This window comes from Populus euphratica, unplaced genomic scaffold, assembly GCF_000495115.2.
Source record: "Populus euphratica unplaced genomic scaffold, PopEup_1.0 scaffold95.1, whole genome shotgun sequence".
NCBI classification, from domain to species: domain Eukaryota; kingdom Viridiplantae; phylum Streptophyta; class Magnoliopsida; order Malpighiales; family Salicaceae; genus Populus; species Populus euphratica.
Window position 1 is genome coordinate 110,121 of NW_011499885.1, and position 16,905 is coordinate 127,025.

At 33.6% G+C, this 16,905-nt stretch overlaps 3 protein-coding genes and 1 long non-coding RNA gene across 5 annotated transcripts; 1 reads left to right on the top strand and 3 right to left on the bottom strand.

Moving 5' to 3' along the window:
- Positions 1–1,846: 1,846 nt before the first annotated feature.
- On the bottom strand, positions 1,847–4,461 carry LOC105130084 (SNARE-associated protein-like protein). Of its 2 annotated transcripts, none has more exons than XM_011032424.1 (4): positions 4,185–4,461; positions 3,322–3,474; positions 3,072–3,126; positions 1,847–2,166 (listed from the first exon to the last, which is right to left on the bottom strand). In XM_011032424.1, exons 1-3 carry the CDS (start codon positions 4,396–4,398, stop codon positions 3,092–3,094), a joined length of 402 nt encoding a protein of 133 aa, XP_011030726.1. In that variant the 5' UTR covers positions 4,399–4,461; the 3' UTR covers positions 1,847–2,166; positions 3,072–3,091. The 2 variants fall into 2 exon arrangements, with proteins under 2 accessions (XP_011030726.1, XP_011030725.1); XM_011032423.1 differs by having other exon boundaries at positions 3,310–3,474.
- A 1,310-nt stretch (positions 4,462–5,771) lies between these two features.
- Positions 5,772–6,956, top strand: LOC105130085 (uncharacterized). Its single transcript, XR_843183.1, has 2 exons — positions 5,772–6,028; positions 6,614–6,956. It is a non-coding gene; the product is annotated as an uncharacterized LOC105130085 (long non-coding RNA).
- A 1,032-nt stretch (positions 6,957–7,988) lies between these two features.
- LOC105130086 (Pentatricopeptide repeat (PPR) superfamily protein) lies at positions 7,989–10,517 on the bottom strand. The gene has a single exon (XM_011032425.1). It carries the CDS (start codon positions 10,104–10,106, stop codon positions 8,403–8,405), a length of 1,704 nt encoding a protein of 567 aa, XP_011030727.1. The 5' UTR covers positions 10,107–10,517; the 3' UTR covers positions 7,989–8,402.
- A 3,442-nt stretch (positions 10,518–13,959) lies between these two features.
- On the bottom strand, positions 13,960–15,382 carry LOC105130233 (protein ALTERED XYLOGLUCAN 4-like). Its single transcript, XM_011032639.1, has 3 exons — positions 15,253–15,382; positions 14,869–15,152; positions 13,960–14,739 (listed from the first exon to the last, which is right to left on the bottom strand). Exons 1-3 carry the CDS (start codon positions 15,380–15,382, stop codon positions 13,960–13,962), a joined length of 1,194 nt encoding a protein of 397 aa, XP_011030941.1.
- Positions 15,383–16,905: the final 1,523 nt, after the last annotated feature.

A 16,905-nucleotide genomic window follows, 5' to 3' on the forward strand; every position in this document is an offset into this window, starting at 1 on the left:
TACAATTGTTCTTTGCCGAGACAAGTACCGGGGAGAAAAAAACCTGCCCCATCTAGTTCCTTTTTTCATTGCAGTAACAATTTTTAGTACATGTTAAGGAACAAATTCCGAATCATCACTCACATTTTCAAGTGCTCTGGAGATTTACAATTGTTCTTTGCAAGTGAAGAGAAAAAAACCTGTCCCGTTTATTTCCTTTTGAATGAGGTAAGATTGCATTCTAACAGGATTTGTACCTTCATTTTGTTATTTGAGCAAGGAAATTTCACATGCTTTTGTGAATAATAATAATAATGGGATGGTCAATTTCTTCTTTTCAATACCTAATCTCACACTTCCAATCCAAGGAAGAACTGTCAATTTTTGGGATAGATTTCCTATCCAGAGAAAGAGAATGTGAACAGGGTTAAAGTAACAGCAAGCTTATTATAAGAAGCAAACTGTGTCGCAAGACCTGTTCTTATAGTTTTCTTTCTGCCTTCTTTACGAAACACCTAGCCATGTAAATGAAATCTAGGCATTAGATACCTCAGGCATAGATAAATCAAATCACAGAGTTTTGTCTTGTAATTATGCAATCTCAGTCGAAAGATGGTGATTGTAAAATATGTTAATCACTGTAAAATCAGTTACTGGGTAAGTAATTACATCACAGATTGCATAAAAACGTTTGAAAAACCAAAATTTTTTATCTCAAGAAGAGATTTATATAGTAAAAAAGAAACAAGAAAAGAGCAAAAGGATGCAAGAGAAATCAGATGGTAGTGCATGTTTTTGAGATCATCATGGTAGTTTGATGACAGAATTTACTATGATAAGCATCATCATATTTTCTTTCTTGAATGCTCAACAAGCAGTACTTGAACAATAAATCAAAAGCCGAAGGACAAAAATATTATGTGAAGAAGAGAATCAGATATATGAGTAGTCAAACACCATCAAGCATCAAAGAGTTGATACTTGTAAGACTGGGGCGACAATGACTATCATCATTTTCTTCTTTATCAAAACGTATCACAACATTACAAAGAAAAAAGTTAATGTAAGAGAAAGACACGGTTGATGTAGCAAAAACAGAGAGATGACCTGAGGGCAGGTTTGTGTGACAGAACAAGAAACGGAGGGTGTATTTAAAGAGGGATATTAGGGTTTTTAGGGTTTGGAGGTTTCGTGGGTTTGTTAAGCCCAACTTCAGAAAAATCTCTTGGGGGAACGGGTTCTAGGCCTGCCTACGGCTAATTTTTTATTTACTCTTCATGCTATGAAAAATATGTTATTTCTCAATAAATAAAAAAATAAGAAACAAAATGCTAGAAAAATAATATTTTTAAAAAAATAAAGAAAAAGTAAAATCTTATTTATTTTGAATTTTTATTTATTTTTTAAAAATATTATTTTTCTAGCATTTTGTTGTTTATTTTTTGAAATGTTTGGGCTAATTTTTTATTTACCCTTCATGCTATGAAAAATATGTTATTTCTCAAAAAAAAGAAGTAAATAGGTTACCCCAAACATATAATAGTCTTTCGTATAACTATTTTTTATATTTCTTGAATAAAAACTTTTCAAACTTGTATATATTTATTTTTCTTTATTAAATGAAAACATTTCAAACTTATATAAATTTATTTTTATTAAATAGAGTAGAATGAGCTTGAAATTTGTTTAAAATTACAATATTTTATATTTAATTTTTATTGAATAAAATAAAATAATAAAATATTATCTCGTAACCACTACTGAAATATCAGCACTCTAATATCATATTAAAAAAAAATTAATTTATATAATTTTTTAATAATTAGAACAATAAATGTTGCTGTATTAACATAATAATAATAATAATAATAATAATAATATTCTTGAATTGATTTTAAATTAGATTTACCATTACAATGCAATTTTCTTATGAAAAGTTATTGCATTCAGTTTAACATCAGCTCCTTCGAGGGATAAAATTCAATGAAGCATAAATATGTTGGCAACTTTTTTAGCAAGGGTAACGACAAATACAAGAGTCACTAGGGTTTTCAATTGTCAAGCAAAACCCATGAGCACCTTCTGCCAGTCTTTTTTGTACACAAGCAGCATGGCATTGTAACTCATTGCAGCCACCTCCCCATAGCTTCTGAAGGCTAGAACCACCTTCAACGTTCTCCTCCTCGCCTGCATGGATTCAACAATATCCACAAATATATATTACCATAAGCTTGCGTGAGTTACATGGAGTTGTGTTTACAAAATCATCGAAATATTGTTAGATGAGAGTTTCTATTCCTTGCTAGTCATTAGAAAAAAAAACATGATTGCTATGCAGGATGGCTATAAAGCCTGCAATGGCTCTATAACTTTTCAAAAGTATTTTTCCTCTAAAAATACATTAAAATAAAGTTTTTTTTAATTTTTTTTTTAATTTTTAACATTAAGTACGTCAAAATCATAGAAAACACTAAAAAAAAATACAAATTTAATGTTTTTTATACCAAATTCACTTTAAAAACACACTATAACACAGTTTCAAATGTAAAAATAAATAGCTACATAGGTCTCCACTTCTAATTATTTTTTGGAAAAGAGGTTCGCACATAGTTTTAAAACCAAATGGGAAATATTTATCTGGAAGAATGAAAGATGACAAGCAGAAGAATGGTGAAAATTGAGAGGCTTTTCATGGTTTCTGTGAAAAATGCTTTACGTGATGATGCCCTTTACAAGCTAACCTGATGATATAGGTAGAATTAGAGAGGAGCATTAACTGGATTTTATAAATCAAAAGAGTAATTTCAATAAAATCAACAAAAATCAAAACATTCTATGGAATTTAATAGCATGTCCTTGAGTCAAGGCTGAGTTTTGTTGATATTGATTGATAAACGTTCCCCCTTGATCTTAACTTGTGGAACTGGATGGCATCTAAACATATAAAACACATGCTTTTGCATTTGGTAAACCTTAGTTTAGCAGCAAAACTTCTGGGAGATATACTGGTTCATAATCCTATAGTCACCGCCCCTTACAGCAGAAAATGATGCACAAACCACACAATAGGAAACCAAAACTAAATAAGGTACCTGAGCCTTCAACACTAGTACTAGTGTTGCGATGAGCTGTCCAGAGTTTTCTTCCCTGCAAATTATATCCAACTTTATGAGTTCAAAACACGTGACGCAACAACAACAAAACTACATAAACAAATTTGCAAAGTATTTTGATATAAGCACTAACACATAACAATAGAATTTGCAGCTGAGGAAACTTAAAGGAATGATATAAAAATAGATCATGTAACAAAAGAAAAGATATAGGTACCCTGAAGCATGCCTACAGATAGCAGTTGGTCTATATTATCAACACGCTTCTGTATTGATTTTAGAACAGAATTCAATGATGAAACTCTCATTCGAACACCTGAAATCTTTGCTGCATGCTGCATGATAAACGGCAAGGGTGCCTCTTCCAACAACTGATCAAGCTCTGAAAACACAACACAATTTTTTTTATCGATGATCCAGACTCAAATGCTCAATAACATAGAATAATCAAACACCTTAAGGATCAATGCAGAAAAAGAATAAAGACCAATTCAAATTGCATCCACTACGGGAAGCTTTGTCCGTCTTGATTTGAACTGCTTGATACTGGAGCTCAATGAACTGCTCCATTCTTTCAATATAATTATAGATGTTGTGGCTGTATATTTTTTTATTAAATATTACATACTCCAAAAGATAACTAGGTATGTGGGCATGAACAAACTCATGTTAAATCCATCAAATTATCATTAATAAAGAAAATGAGAAACTCTAATAACTATCCCACTTATTGCTAGCATCAAATCACCGTTGTGTATTCAGTAGCATAAAAAAAACAGTTGATTTGTACTAATCACGTTACAGAGATAGATTAAACTGACCATTTATGATATTGGATCCATTTCTAAATTGCTCAAAAGCATTTCTCCAGAAGAAAATAAATCACTTTGAAAACAAAAACCCATCAAAAGGGTCTCATTTTAGCAACCTAAGAAGGCCTAAAAATAAAATTTTATAACAAAACCAGGTGACTTAAAGATTACAAGTAGAAAAAAGCCAAGGTGAAGACGCTACTTATCTTATCTCAAGCACCTTCTCTAAAAGCATAGAATTACAAGACCATAATAAGATTAAAAAGGAAGAAGAATTTACCTCTAGTAAGACGATCAATAGCAGAATTCAGTTTGTCTTGGCTATTGAGAGTGTTTTGAGCTTTAGAGTCGAGATCCTTAATAACATTGGTCAGCATCGTTGATAAAGCCTTGCCTAATGAATCACTGGGGCTGCTATTGGATTCAGATTCAAATTCTTGAGGATTATTTTCGTTGGAATCTGGATTTTCACCCGTAGAAAGTGATGGATCCATCTATGATGACAGTCAGCATGAGAGCCCTTTCCCTTTGCTCTGTTTCAGTGGAGTGGAATTCCTTTCCCAGGAGAAGCAAATGGCATTTATGAGGGAATTGGATTGCCCAGTGGGCTTCTTCTTGGGTATTTGGTCTGGCCCATTATGGGCAAGTCTAGGGTTGGAAAGGATAAAAATTAAGTTTTAATTGGTATTGAAAATGAGTGGAACCAAGGTGTTGCACTTGTGCTCAATTCGCTAACATGGAAAGGCTAAGGTTTAAGCTTAAACTCGCCTTGTCTGAATTATGCTAGGGTCAAGCTTGAATAAGATTTAAAATCGTCTTAAATTCGGATTATTTGAATTGATTAATAAGCTTTCATATTAATTTAATTTAATTTAAATATTTGTTTGTTTATCACATTAACTAAATATGGAGATGAAAAAATATGATGGGGACAAAAAAATTAAAAAATATATGTAACACTAATAACATGTAAAATCAGCTTATTTTACAAGATTTCTCTTAATTCTTATATATTTGTGTAAAACCTTTAAATAAATTAGCTTAACAAGTCTAGTTAATGCATTTATTCGATTTTTATATATATATATATATATATCAAATTTCTTGATTTTTTTTAATGGAGTGAGCTTAAAAAAGAAAAGGGCTGGAATGACTCATTAATCTGACATAATGTAAAGCATAAATAGAAACTAAGGCTATGGAAGTTATAAGATTATGTATAGATAAAAACTTTAATATATTCTAACAAAGTCTTTGAATTATTTACACAGAGGTAAACACCTACTTAACTAAAAGAATTCAAAGTTAATTAGAAGAAAAAAATTAAAAATTAAAAATAACTAAAATTTAATTAAAACAATAAAATAACATCTCATTCTAACATTTTTTTGATTTTGGCTGATTATATTAAGCTATGAAACTAGACTGATAAAATAATCTATTAAAATCATAATCTAATTCAATGATACTATACATTTCATGTAATTAGATTTTTTTTTTGGGAGCTTTATTTTATTAAAATCCAGTCCATGAACACATTTACAATGTTATAATTTTTAATATTAGAGTTTATTTGAAAGTTGGTTGTAGTTGTTTTTTAAAATATATTTTATATTAAAATAAATTAAAATAATATTTTTTAATTTTTTAAAAATTATTTTTGAGATTAGTATATTAAAATAATTTAAAATATATTAAAAATTATTTTTTAAAAAAATACAGTTACACCCCCTTTCCAAACTATTAAATAATGGTGATATCATAATATTAAAAAATACAACATAAAACCATAATAGAATTTACAGAGTTCAATTCCTTCAAAAATTGCTAAATAATATAAAAAAAAAAGAGAATTTACAGAGTTCAATTCCTTCAAAAAATGCTAAATAATATCAAAAACAAAAAAGAGAAAAGAAAAAGAAAGAGAAAAGAGCAAACATATTGGACAAGAATACCCCTCAACCGTGACTCTCAAACCCTAAAAACCCTGTGCCTATAAAATGCGTTGAACCCCATCTTTCTCTCAAAAACTCACTCTCCAGGAATCTCATCCACTCTACATCGGCTAATTGAGAAAGAAATCTACAAGGAAACAGATACCTCTGATCCAGGATGAGAGCTAAGGTATGTCTTCCGCTCTTCATTTCCCTTAATGGGTTTTAACTCAGAATGATTCTGTGCAACGGGTGTTGTTTAGATTATCTAATCTGGTATAGATAGTGAATGTTTATCATGATTTCTTAGGTCTCTTCTTCAAGTTCGTTTCTTTTTTTATTTCTGTGGAATCTTTCTTTATGTTTGTAATCTGGGATTTTAGTTTTTAGCTAGATAATCAAATCTGTGTGCTTTTCTAGTCTAAAGCATGTGATTTGTTAGGTTGGAATAATGCTTGTTGTTGCTTCTTTTTTTACGAAACAAGGGATTTTGCAAATGATTTCGTTAATCTTGGAATTTACATGTTCTTAATGCTGTTTAGACACTATTTTTATGCGATGTTGAGTTTGCCGTACAGTTTTTTCTTTTGCTGGTTTTAGTGCCTTTGTTTCGCGTAACTTGGTTTGTTTGATTTGAGATCCATTGATTCTTTCAAGACTTGGTGCCTATTTAAACATGTAAAGCGTTTTTGAGTTTGTGACCGCTGTGGAATTCTTGGGATCTGTTTCGGAAGGTTTTTGACTAAACTATTTTGTTATTTTTTATTCTTTTCAGTGGAAGAAGAAGCGTATGAGGAGGTTGAAGAGGAAGCGCAGAAAGATGAGGCAGAGATCCAAGTAGGCTGCGGGCTTGGACAAGATGGATCTTTTTTCTACTGGTACATGCCTATGATGCTTATGGCTTGGTGCTGCGTGAAGCTGTGGGGATGAGGGATGTGTATAAGGGAATGTTTCATCTTGTAGGTTTTCAAGACTGCTTCTGCATTTAGTATTCTGTTGGCTTTAATTTTGTGTTGTATTTGACTTCTTTACTTTAATATTGCTTATGGATGGATGAATGAAACTTTTTTAGAAAATGATTAAAACAGAAATGAACTTCTATGAATTGTTTTCCACAATGGTGATCAAGATTTTTACTAGAGTTTGAGCATAGTTTAGAGTCTTAACTTCGTGGCTGATTTTTTAAACACCTTTCTGATAGGCGGTAGGTTTCTAATTCACTAGGAATGCAAGAAGCGGCATCTGAAGGTCGTTTTAACCATTGGGTATGCCATGGAATAGCACACCTTGATTTACTTCTGCCTTGTACAAGTTTATCACTCCGTGGCTATTTTTGAAACAGACCTATCTGATACGCGATGGGTTTCTAATTCACAAGGAATGCAAGATGTGGCATCAGAAGGTGGTTTTAACCATTAGATATGCCATGGAATCACAAACCTTATTGATTTACATCTACCTTGTACTGAATTTCGTCTGCTTTGAATTTGAGTTTAATTGTTAGTTGTTACCCCATTACGCAAAGTGACTGGAATCTAGAGTGGTGTAAGGATTGTTCGTGTTGTATGGCTTATGTAAGCCTTTTTGGATTCATGAGTTGCTATGTTTGGGTGTATAGTTTATGTAAGCCTTCCCTCAAAGAAAAACGCAAAAAGATTCTGAAAGTACATAAACTGCTGTCCATGGAAGACAAAAACATACACAAATCTGGAATTGTGATAGATGTTCGAATTTTGTTGGCAAAGCCTCATGAACTACTTCCCCGGGTGGAGAATGCTTTTCCAGGCTTTTCATCCCGGTTACGGAATTGTGAATACTGAACAAAAGGAGCGAGTCTAGCAATAATATGGTGAGGGTGATCCTGCCTTGTCAGCTTGATGGCAAGCCGCGGGTGAAACAGGATCTTGTTCTCTCTCTTTGAAATCAACGGATTTTGCCTCTCTGGCATAAGATGAACATTAACACGAACATGAACAAGTAAATGCGCAAGGCACGCAGACAAGATGGTTCCTATGATGTATGTTCTCATATTGCAGGGCAAAGCAATTTACATCAACACAAATGGCACAAAATCAGATGCAGAACCTTGCAAGAATATAGGGGTCAGCCAGGATCATACTGCATACATAAGGCGAGCGGAGCAACAAGCATTTTCGATCACGAGTGAAAAGCCCAAGTCATAATGAATAATTTGTACGATCATGTCAGATGAATCGTGAAATTTGACTTGCACAGCATAAAATAAAGATGCAAGTTCTCTGTACAATTTTCAGCTCACAGAACCCACGGTGATGCGAATACAGGAATAAAAGTACATAGCCAAGAATCCTATTGTTTGAACCTGTGCTCCTTCCTCATTGTCAAAACATTCAACACATTCCAGTGTTGTGACAATCTCTTTCAATTTCAATATGCAGAATTCTTGATTTCCCAGTCTTGATCGGAATGTCACAATACAAATTTCTGACGAAGCGTGGACATTGGCATTGATGAACACGCTTGCTCAAAGTACCTTCATTCCATGTTCCCCTTTCGTGTTCTTAATCTGGATGATGCATGCAATTTCATACTGCTAAAGCCTCGAGGTTGTATTGCAAAACAAGTCTTTCTGCTGTATTTCGTCTCATGACTTGTCTGAGGAGCAACTCTTCTAAAACTTCTGCTGCCAGCTCCTTTTCTTCTTCATGGGCAATCCCTTCTACTATAATGGTATAAGTTGTTTCATTCGGTGTGTATCCTTTCTCAACCATCATCTCAAAAATATCCAGGGACAAATCTGTTCTACCAGATTTACAAAATCCAAGTATAAGGGCATTGAAATTGTCAAGAATAGGCCTATAGTCATTTTCTTCCAAAAGCCTGAAAATCTCCAAGGCCTCGTCCAGCATTCCCTCAATGCACAACCCTCTAATCAAAGATGAATAGGTATAAGGATCAGGAACAAATCCAAACTTTGTCATCTCGTATAAAAGCTGAAATGCTGGATACGTGTTCCCTTTTCTACACAAGCTCGTAATCACACCTTTGTAGAAGTCATGGGTGGATGACCTTTGCTTATTACCCAAGTTTTGAATTATGGAGAATGCCTCTGGCACCCTTCCCTGCTTGCAAAGCACAGCAATGGCATTAAACGTTCCCTCATTGGGATTACAGCGGTGATGAATCATTTGGTCTAGACAATTAATCACAAGGTCCAACTTCCCCTCTTTGCAAAGATGAGCAATTATAGGGTTATAGGTTGCGGCAGAGGGCTTAAATGATGCCCTCACCATTTCATCCAAAACTTCAAATGCATGTTCAATCCTGCCATGGAAGGCAAGTGAACCAATTAGTATATTGTATGTAACCAGAGAAGGTGAACGCTCCTCAGAATCCATCTCAGCCAGGAGCTGGTTTGCCTCCTCCCATCTTCCTTCATAGCACAAACTCCTGAGTATAATATTATAACTCACAACATTCGGATTAAAACCCTTTGATGGCAAATCCCTGAAGAACTGAATCGCCTCTTCCGTCCTGCCTTCCTTGCATAATCCAGTTAATAAAACATTGTAACTAACCAAGTTAGGCTGCCAACCCTTCGCAATTATCTCATCCAAAAGCTTCATCGCTTCATTCACACCTCTCTCCTTGTAAGCTGCTTCAAGCAAGAAAGAATAAGTAAATTCATTCGGGACCAACCCTTTCCACATCAGCTTATCTAGTAACTGCAAGCTTTGATTCAAGTTTCCATGCATGCAAAGCCCTCTAACAAGCGAATTATAGGTAACCGTGTTGGTTGGATAGCCATTTTCCTCCATTTTCTCAACTAACTGCATTGCATACCCAATATTCCCTCTCTTACACAAATTGTTCACCAAAAAAGTATAAGAAGCTGCATCAGGAATAATACCAGACTCAATCATCATTTCCATCACCCTCGTCGCTTTCTTCATCTTATTCGACTTGCACAAATCATACAACAGCTGTGTTGCTTGAGCAACATCAGGTTTATGACCCTTCCCAACAATAAACTCTAAATGGAAAAACGCATCATTAAGCCTAATCTCCCTATTTCTTGTGCCATTCCTACCAACCTTCCAATTGGGCAGTGTCAAAACAGAGTCTTTAGGTGAAATTGTGATCTGGGTTGATGCCAAAACTCTAGTGAAACCTTTATTTAGTGAAAAAGAATGGAAATTTGGGACATTAGAAAAGAACCCACAAGCTGTTCGGGCAGTCTCTGGAGAAGGGTTTGTTAAAGGAGTCACCGAATTCACCAAAGTTGCCATTGCCAACAGAAAATGAAAAGCAAAATTCAAAATTTCAGCTTTGGCTCTTTAGCACAGACCAAAAAGATCAAACTTTGTGGTTTCCCTAAGTGATTGAAGACTTGAAACTTTAGACTTTAAGCAATAACAACCTAAAAGAAAAACATAAAAAAAGAAAAAAATTGAAGGAAACAAAAAGTGTTAACATACACTGAGTATCACTTAACTTTCACTGAGTATCAGTTATACCATGCAAAAAGTTGAAGCCGAAAATGGAGGACTGGGGTTGAGGGAGGAGAAGAAAGCTAGCTGTGTTTGGAGGAGGGTCTTCTTGTGCTGCTCTTGAGGTTCAGTCCAGTCTCATTCTATCCGTAACTTTGCAGCCCTTTCATTTCATTATCCTCCTCCAAGTGTATGCTGTAGAGGATACCGTCAAAAACACCAAAGAGAGAGACGTTTCCACACTCTTATTTTTCAAACTATGCTCGTGGTGTAGAGCACGCGTTGTCGTTTACCTAATTACAAGTCTAATGCATAGCTGTCCTGGTAAGAAACAAACTAAAAAAATGCCTTAAGTTTGGGTAAGCGAGTCAATCGTTTCATTTTTCTTTTAAATTTTTTTAGTGTTAATCCCCTTGTATTAAGTTTATAATACGAATTTAATTTTTTTAATTTTAATTTTTAAAAATTAATTTTTTATTTTTAAATTATTTTGATATACTAATATTAAGAATAAATTTTAAAAAATTAAAAAATATATTTTCAAATAAAAAATATTTTAAAAAACAACAATTAATACCAAGCTTCATATATATTTTTTTATATAATTAAAAATATATAATCAAGTAAACTAAATTTTATTAGATTAATATATTTTATTCAATTTATAATAAAATTTTATATCAACTTATCAAGAGAAATCAAGTCAAACAACTATAATCTTATGATCCTACCTATATTTTTTACTAGGTTTAGGCATGATTAATAAAAAGAAAATTAAATCATTCTTGAAAAATGATATAGATCCAACAATTTACAGATTTATTGAAAATGATGTAATTAATTTTTATTTTTAAATGTATTTTAAAAATACATTTTATTTGAGAAGAAAACATATTGATTTTTTTAGTATTTCTTGATAGTTTTGATGTGCATATTTAAAAAATTATTTTAATAATTTTTTTTTAAAAACTATTTTTAAAAAATACACTGCGCCAAGATATTAAATACACAATTTACATTTACTTTGTGAAAATTTTTCCATTTCAAGCACACATAGGAGGTTTAGCTAATTGATGCACCTATTAATCATCGATGCCAAGTAATGAATCATTTATAATTAGTTGTTTTCTATTTAATTATCTCCTTCGAATTTTAATTTAAATTATAAAAAAATAATTTAAAGTTGATAACTAATTTTAATTTAAATTAAAAAAAGATATTAACTTACGGAACTTAATTGATTCATAATTCGATTGATTGAATAAATCTATTTCAAATTCAATCAAATCAACGCCAATAAATCTAAAAAAGTATTATGGGATCGAGCTGTTGATCTGTAAATTAACTTGGATTTTCTGTGTGATAGCTGGGCGGGGTCTAACAAGCGTGAATATCGACGTGCAAACAAGAACACGAGCCACCTAGCATTTTCAGCCATACCTGTCAAACCCAGCTTAGAGAAACCAACACGCAAATGCTCCAATGACTGCATGTAAAATGGAGGGGCATATGCATCTTCTAAGCCAACACATAGAAGAAACATTTCCTAAATTACAGATATCAGACAGATCATAGAGAGAAAGATGGCAAAGAATAAGGATGATGTAAAGCATGGAACAGCACAGGCAAAGCTATCAGAAGATGAAATGTTAAGGGTGGCATACAAGCATGGCAGTCCCCTAGGAGGAGGGAAGATTGAATTCCGAACCAGACGTTGATCTCTTCTCTAGCATTAAAAACACTTAGAGAGAAACATTTACAGATATCAGACGGATCATAGAGAGAAAGATGGCAAAGAATAAGGATGATGTAAAGCATGGAACAGCACAGGCAAAACTATCAGAAGATAAAATGTTAATGGCAAAGAGGGAAGATTGCTGATTCCGAACCAGTTGATCTCTTCTCTAGTGGTCATAATAATAAGCCTACCCATACTGCTACATCCAAAATGTCCAACCCTGACCAGTCTCAGCCTCACCATGACAACCCTCATGGTGCTGCAAGAAAGATTAAGAGTGCAATATATATATATATTTTTTAATATCAACGTATCAATACGATTTGAATGCTAAAAAAATTAATTTTAAACAAATAATTTTTTTATTAACCCATACTGCTACATCCAAAATGTCCAAACCTTACCAGTCTCAGCCTCACCATGACAACCCTGATGGTGCTGCAAGAAAGATGAAGAGTGCAATATATATATATTTATATATTTTAATATCAACGTATCAAAACGATTTGAATGCTAAAAAAAATTAATTTTAAATAAATAATTTGTTTATTAAAAAAATAGCTTTTAAAACATAAAAATATACGAGTTGTATCACTCCTCTTGCGTCCACCAAAGGTTGAGGAGTGTTAATGGACCGTTTTCTTGTATTCTTTTTCTAGTTTGCTTCAAGAAAGTCGAGAAAAGAAGTGATAAGATCAAGCTGATGTTAATTAATGGTTTTAATTTGACTAAATTAAGGTTGCCTTTTGTTCCATGATTTCCAAATCCTATTGTTATAGACTTCACTGGCGGGTCAACTTGGAAGTGAGTTGATCTGGTTAAATTCATCAATCCATTAAGATGAATGGCTTGATTAACTGGTTAAAAGTTGAAAAAAAAATGATATTGTTTTATTACCAATTTAAATTAATTCTCTTAATTTGTAATCTAGATTTTGTGTGAGTCTTCTTGTTGGATTTCAAATAACCAAAAAAAGGAATTTAAACGTTCAGCTATAAAGTGATTGTATCCTTTCTGCATTCAGCCAGACACCTGACTACTAAAATAATCAATATTGCTTCAGAGTCTTTTCCTTGGAAATTGGCTGAAGTTGCTGCAAATTACCTTACCCCTTTCCACCGTCAACTATGCCACTCTGGTGATCTTGAAGCGCTTAATGAAGAGCTAGTTGATATGATTCGTGGTCCTTCTGTCCAGTTTTCTCAAGAAGGGCAGTAATACTTTTCAAATTTATTTACTTTTCCTTGGATGGTTTAGATTTTCAAGGATAAGAGAAGTTGAAACTTAGAATCTCAAATGCAATGGAACAGAGGTATACAAATGTGTTTAGCTGCTGGTGAGTTCATGTATAGTTGGATTAGTCATATTTTAATGAAATACGATTTTGATACTTGGTCTTCTGCGAATCATTTCACTTAACCAATGATTAATCGAATTCCATAAATGGATATCCATGATCAGCTTAGACTTTTGCATGTACTTCTTCTGCATCAGATGATTTTCAGGGTCGTCGTTTCTTGCATTTCTGGAAAGAGCAGTAGACGATAGTGTTTCTTGAATTTAGGCGCTACTACTTCATGACTTACTGACCCTACATTGATGGATCCTGGAGGGTCCTTTTTTGCAAATCTCGAATCTAAAATTTGTTTTTGAAGGACACTGCTGAGTTTGCTTTAGTTTTTCCATTTCCTTTTCTTTTTTCTAAAAAAAAGGAGGTGGATTATACTAGCACCTAGGATTTCATGCTTCCAGGAGCTTTTGAGAGGATGGATGCATTTTCTGCCATGGTGTTCAATATAGTTTGCATGGTAGAAAGAAATTTATTATCATTTTTATATCTGGGAAAGAAATGACAGACCTATCAATTATTCCCCATGCAAACCTGTAGGGAGAGTACCACATTTTAGCTCCAGGTCATGACCAGGTGAAATCGGTAAATGCATGTCTTCTCAGCAATGCTATCAAGAAATCATTCCATGCATCGATGGGTCCTGGCATGCACCAATGGACACAGTCGTTGTAGCCTTTCATCCATTTGTTACCCCAGTAGGAATTAGGGTGCCCGTCAGGTCTCATCAGCATAGCCTTGGTGACATCCAAAACTTCAAATTTTTTCCTTCTCCTTGCTACTGGTCTTACTCTTTTAATTTCTTCTACTTGCATGCTTCTGATTTTCCAGTCTAAACTTGCCAAGTCGATCTCTTTCTCACCGAGTGGATGCGTTCTATTGCAGCTCCCTCCTGTGTCCCATGCTCCATCCGCAAAATGTGCAGGTGAGAATGTCCTTAACACAGTCAAAATATTCCTGCACTTTTTGCAGTTGTTGATATAATTGAGCACAACCTTGATTACCATCTGGAGGGCGGAATCAATGTCCAAGCTTTTGATGCCTGGTTCACCGCAGAATATGCATCCTATGTTCTCGCCTTTCTCGTACAGGTAGTTCTTCCTGAAGAACCAATGAGCATCCGATAGGATTGCGTAGTCTATTTCTGGGAGTTTGCTTGCCCAGTTCTTGTCCATCTTTTCAAGATGCAGGTCAAAAACACCTGTAACACTACCATTAATCACCCTCTCCTCATCAAGTACTAGGAATCTAGTCCAGATGACCATTAGGGTAAAATTACTGTGAGGAAAATACCATGTTCTCGTACGATCTTCAGTATCCTTGTAGATGCCCAGTGGCATTTCTTCCTGAAAAAGTCCAAAATCTGTTAAGACACAGAGGTCATAAAAATGGGGGATTCCGTTCCAAAATCAATGGGATATACAATCCATTGATTTTGCCAAGTCAACTACAGGAAAAGAATTACATGAACTAACCGATGACAAGAGGCAGAGAAGTGATTCTACATGGTTTCGAGCGACCGAGTCTCCGATAAACGCCATCGTCTTTCCCCTGACAATCTCAAAAAATGTTCCGGGATCAAATCTTGGAAGCTCACACCCGTCGGGTTTCCACCTCCACTGCAAAAATCCTGAGTCTGGCCTTCCTTGCATGAAGCAATTCTTCGATTCAGGGATAGATGAACAGCTTACATTTGTATATTGAGAACCTCTCAGGTCTTGAACCCAGTGTCCACAAAACAAGTCACATCGTTCTTCTTCTAAAGAATTGAAAAAAAAGAAAAGGATTGACAGGAAAAAAATCAATAAACAGAAATGGGATTTTCCCCCCCTTTCCTGACATCAGAATTCAGAATTTACCCTTCTGCAGAGAAATCAATAGCTGTTGATGAAGGTCCTCGTTATTTGACAAATCAGATGTCTTCGGAGAAAAGAGTATGAACAAGCTGAAGAGGAATATTAACCCTACTGTATAAAAGAAACGATTCATGTCGGAGAAGGACAAAAATGGAGAAAAGGGAGCATCAAGGGTTGAGTAAAAGTTTCTACCATTGACAATCAAGAAATTAAAAGTGATGGATGTAAAAGGAACAATGCCTTTTCTGATCAAGCAAGAATGCTATAAATGGGAAATAATCTTTATCAAGGATTCCTATTTTTAGTCTACATGGAAGGTGATTGAACAGCATTTGTGGCAGTGAACATGTACAGAAAGTGACACCAAAAACCAGGGTAATGCTTATTGTCCATTCATTTTCCGAATAAAATCTCTGTCCCTCTTTTTGCAGAAAATCTTAGATCAAAACTCTGCAAACATTAACATGCACAATTGGACCAATCCAAAACTTCATTGACAGCTTTTGATCACTAGGTTGCCTTCGAACAGTGATGGTAACAAAGACATAAAATATTTTTTTTCAGCGACGGTTTTAAAGTGGTTTTTTTCCTTTTCTTTTAAAGTATAAAGTATAGTGAAATATGTCGATTATTTCTCTATTTATTGCATCCAAACCTTGCTTGAAAGCATGAGGCTTTAAAAGGATTCAAATAGAAGGCCTAATAATAGTAAAGAAATCAGTTTTTACTCTAGTTTAGCTAGTTTCGTAACTCATGCTCATTAGTCAACAATGGTCAAACTCCTTTTATTATGAAAAAAATCTAAAAAAATGGGCGGCATTGAGAAAGTCATTGGTAATATCAATAAACATGGACCCGCGACCTAACCTTGAAAACGCTTGACCTGAGTGATTGCCAAAGCTGAGATTCAAATCAAACCGTGTGGGATTTGTTACGGGGTGAGTCAAATGATTGGACATGTCCAAAACTATCTAAAAAACATGGAAAAATATGGATAGATTTAAAAAAAATAGTATTTTTGTTTGTTTTAATACTTGGAGGACAACATATTAAATCATACATGATTAACTAAAGTAAATATTAAATATACAATTCAGATCATAAACATAATTATAATATGCTTAATCAATAAAACAACTCTATTTTTCCTTTTCCTTTTCTTATTCTATTGTCAGTTGGACGTTATTTAAACTTGGATTAGATAAATTAAATATACAATTCAGATCATAAACATGATTATAATGTGTTTAATCAATCAAACAACTATATTTTTTCTTTCCCTTTTCCTATTCTATTGTCAGTTGGACATTATTTAAACTTGGGTTAGATGAAATCAGGTTAGATGAAATCAATATTAAATCAGATATTTAATATAAAGTACAAGGATGAGGTGAGATGAGGTCCGATCTCTAATTGAAGAAGTATTATCAAATTAGAAATTAAACTGAATAAAAATTGAGATTTAATTGAAAAGTTAATAGTGAATTAAAAATTAAATAAGATTTGAGGATTTATTATCAAATTAATGATTAAAAAAAAATCAATACATGCTAAGCACACACCAACATGTAAAAAGTATTATTATATTTAAGCAGTGCGTGTAGGCTATTGCAGTTTTAAAAGACAATCTTATTTAGTTTTTTTAAATTGTTTTGC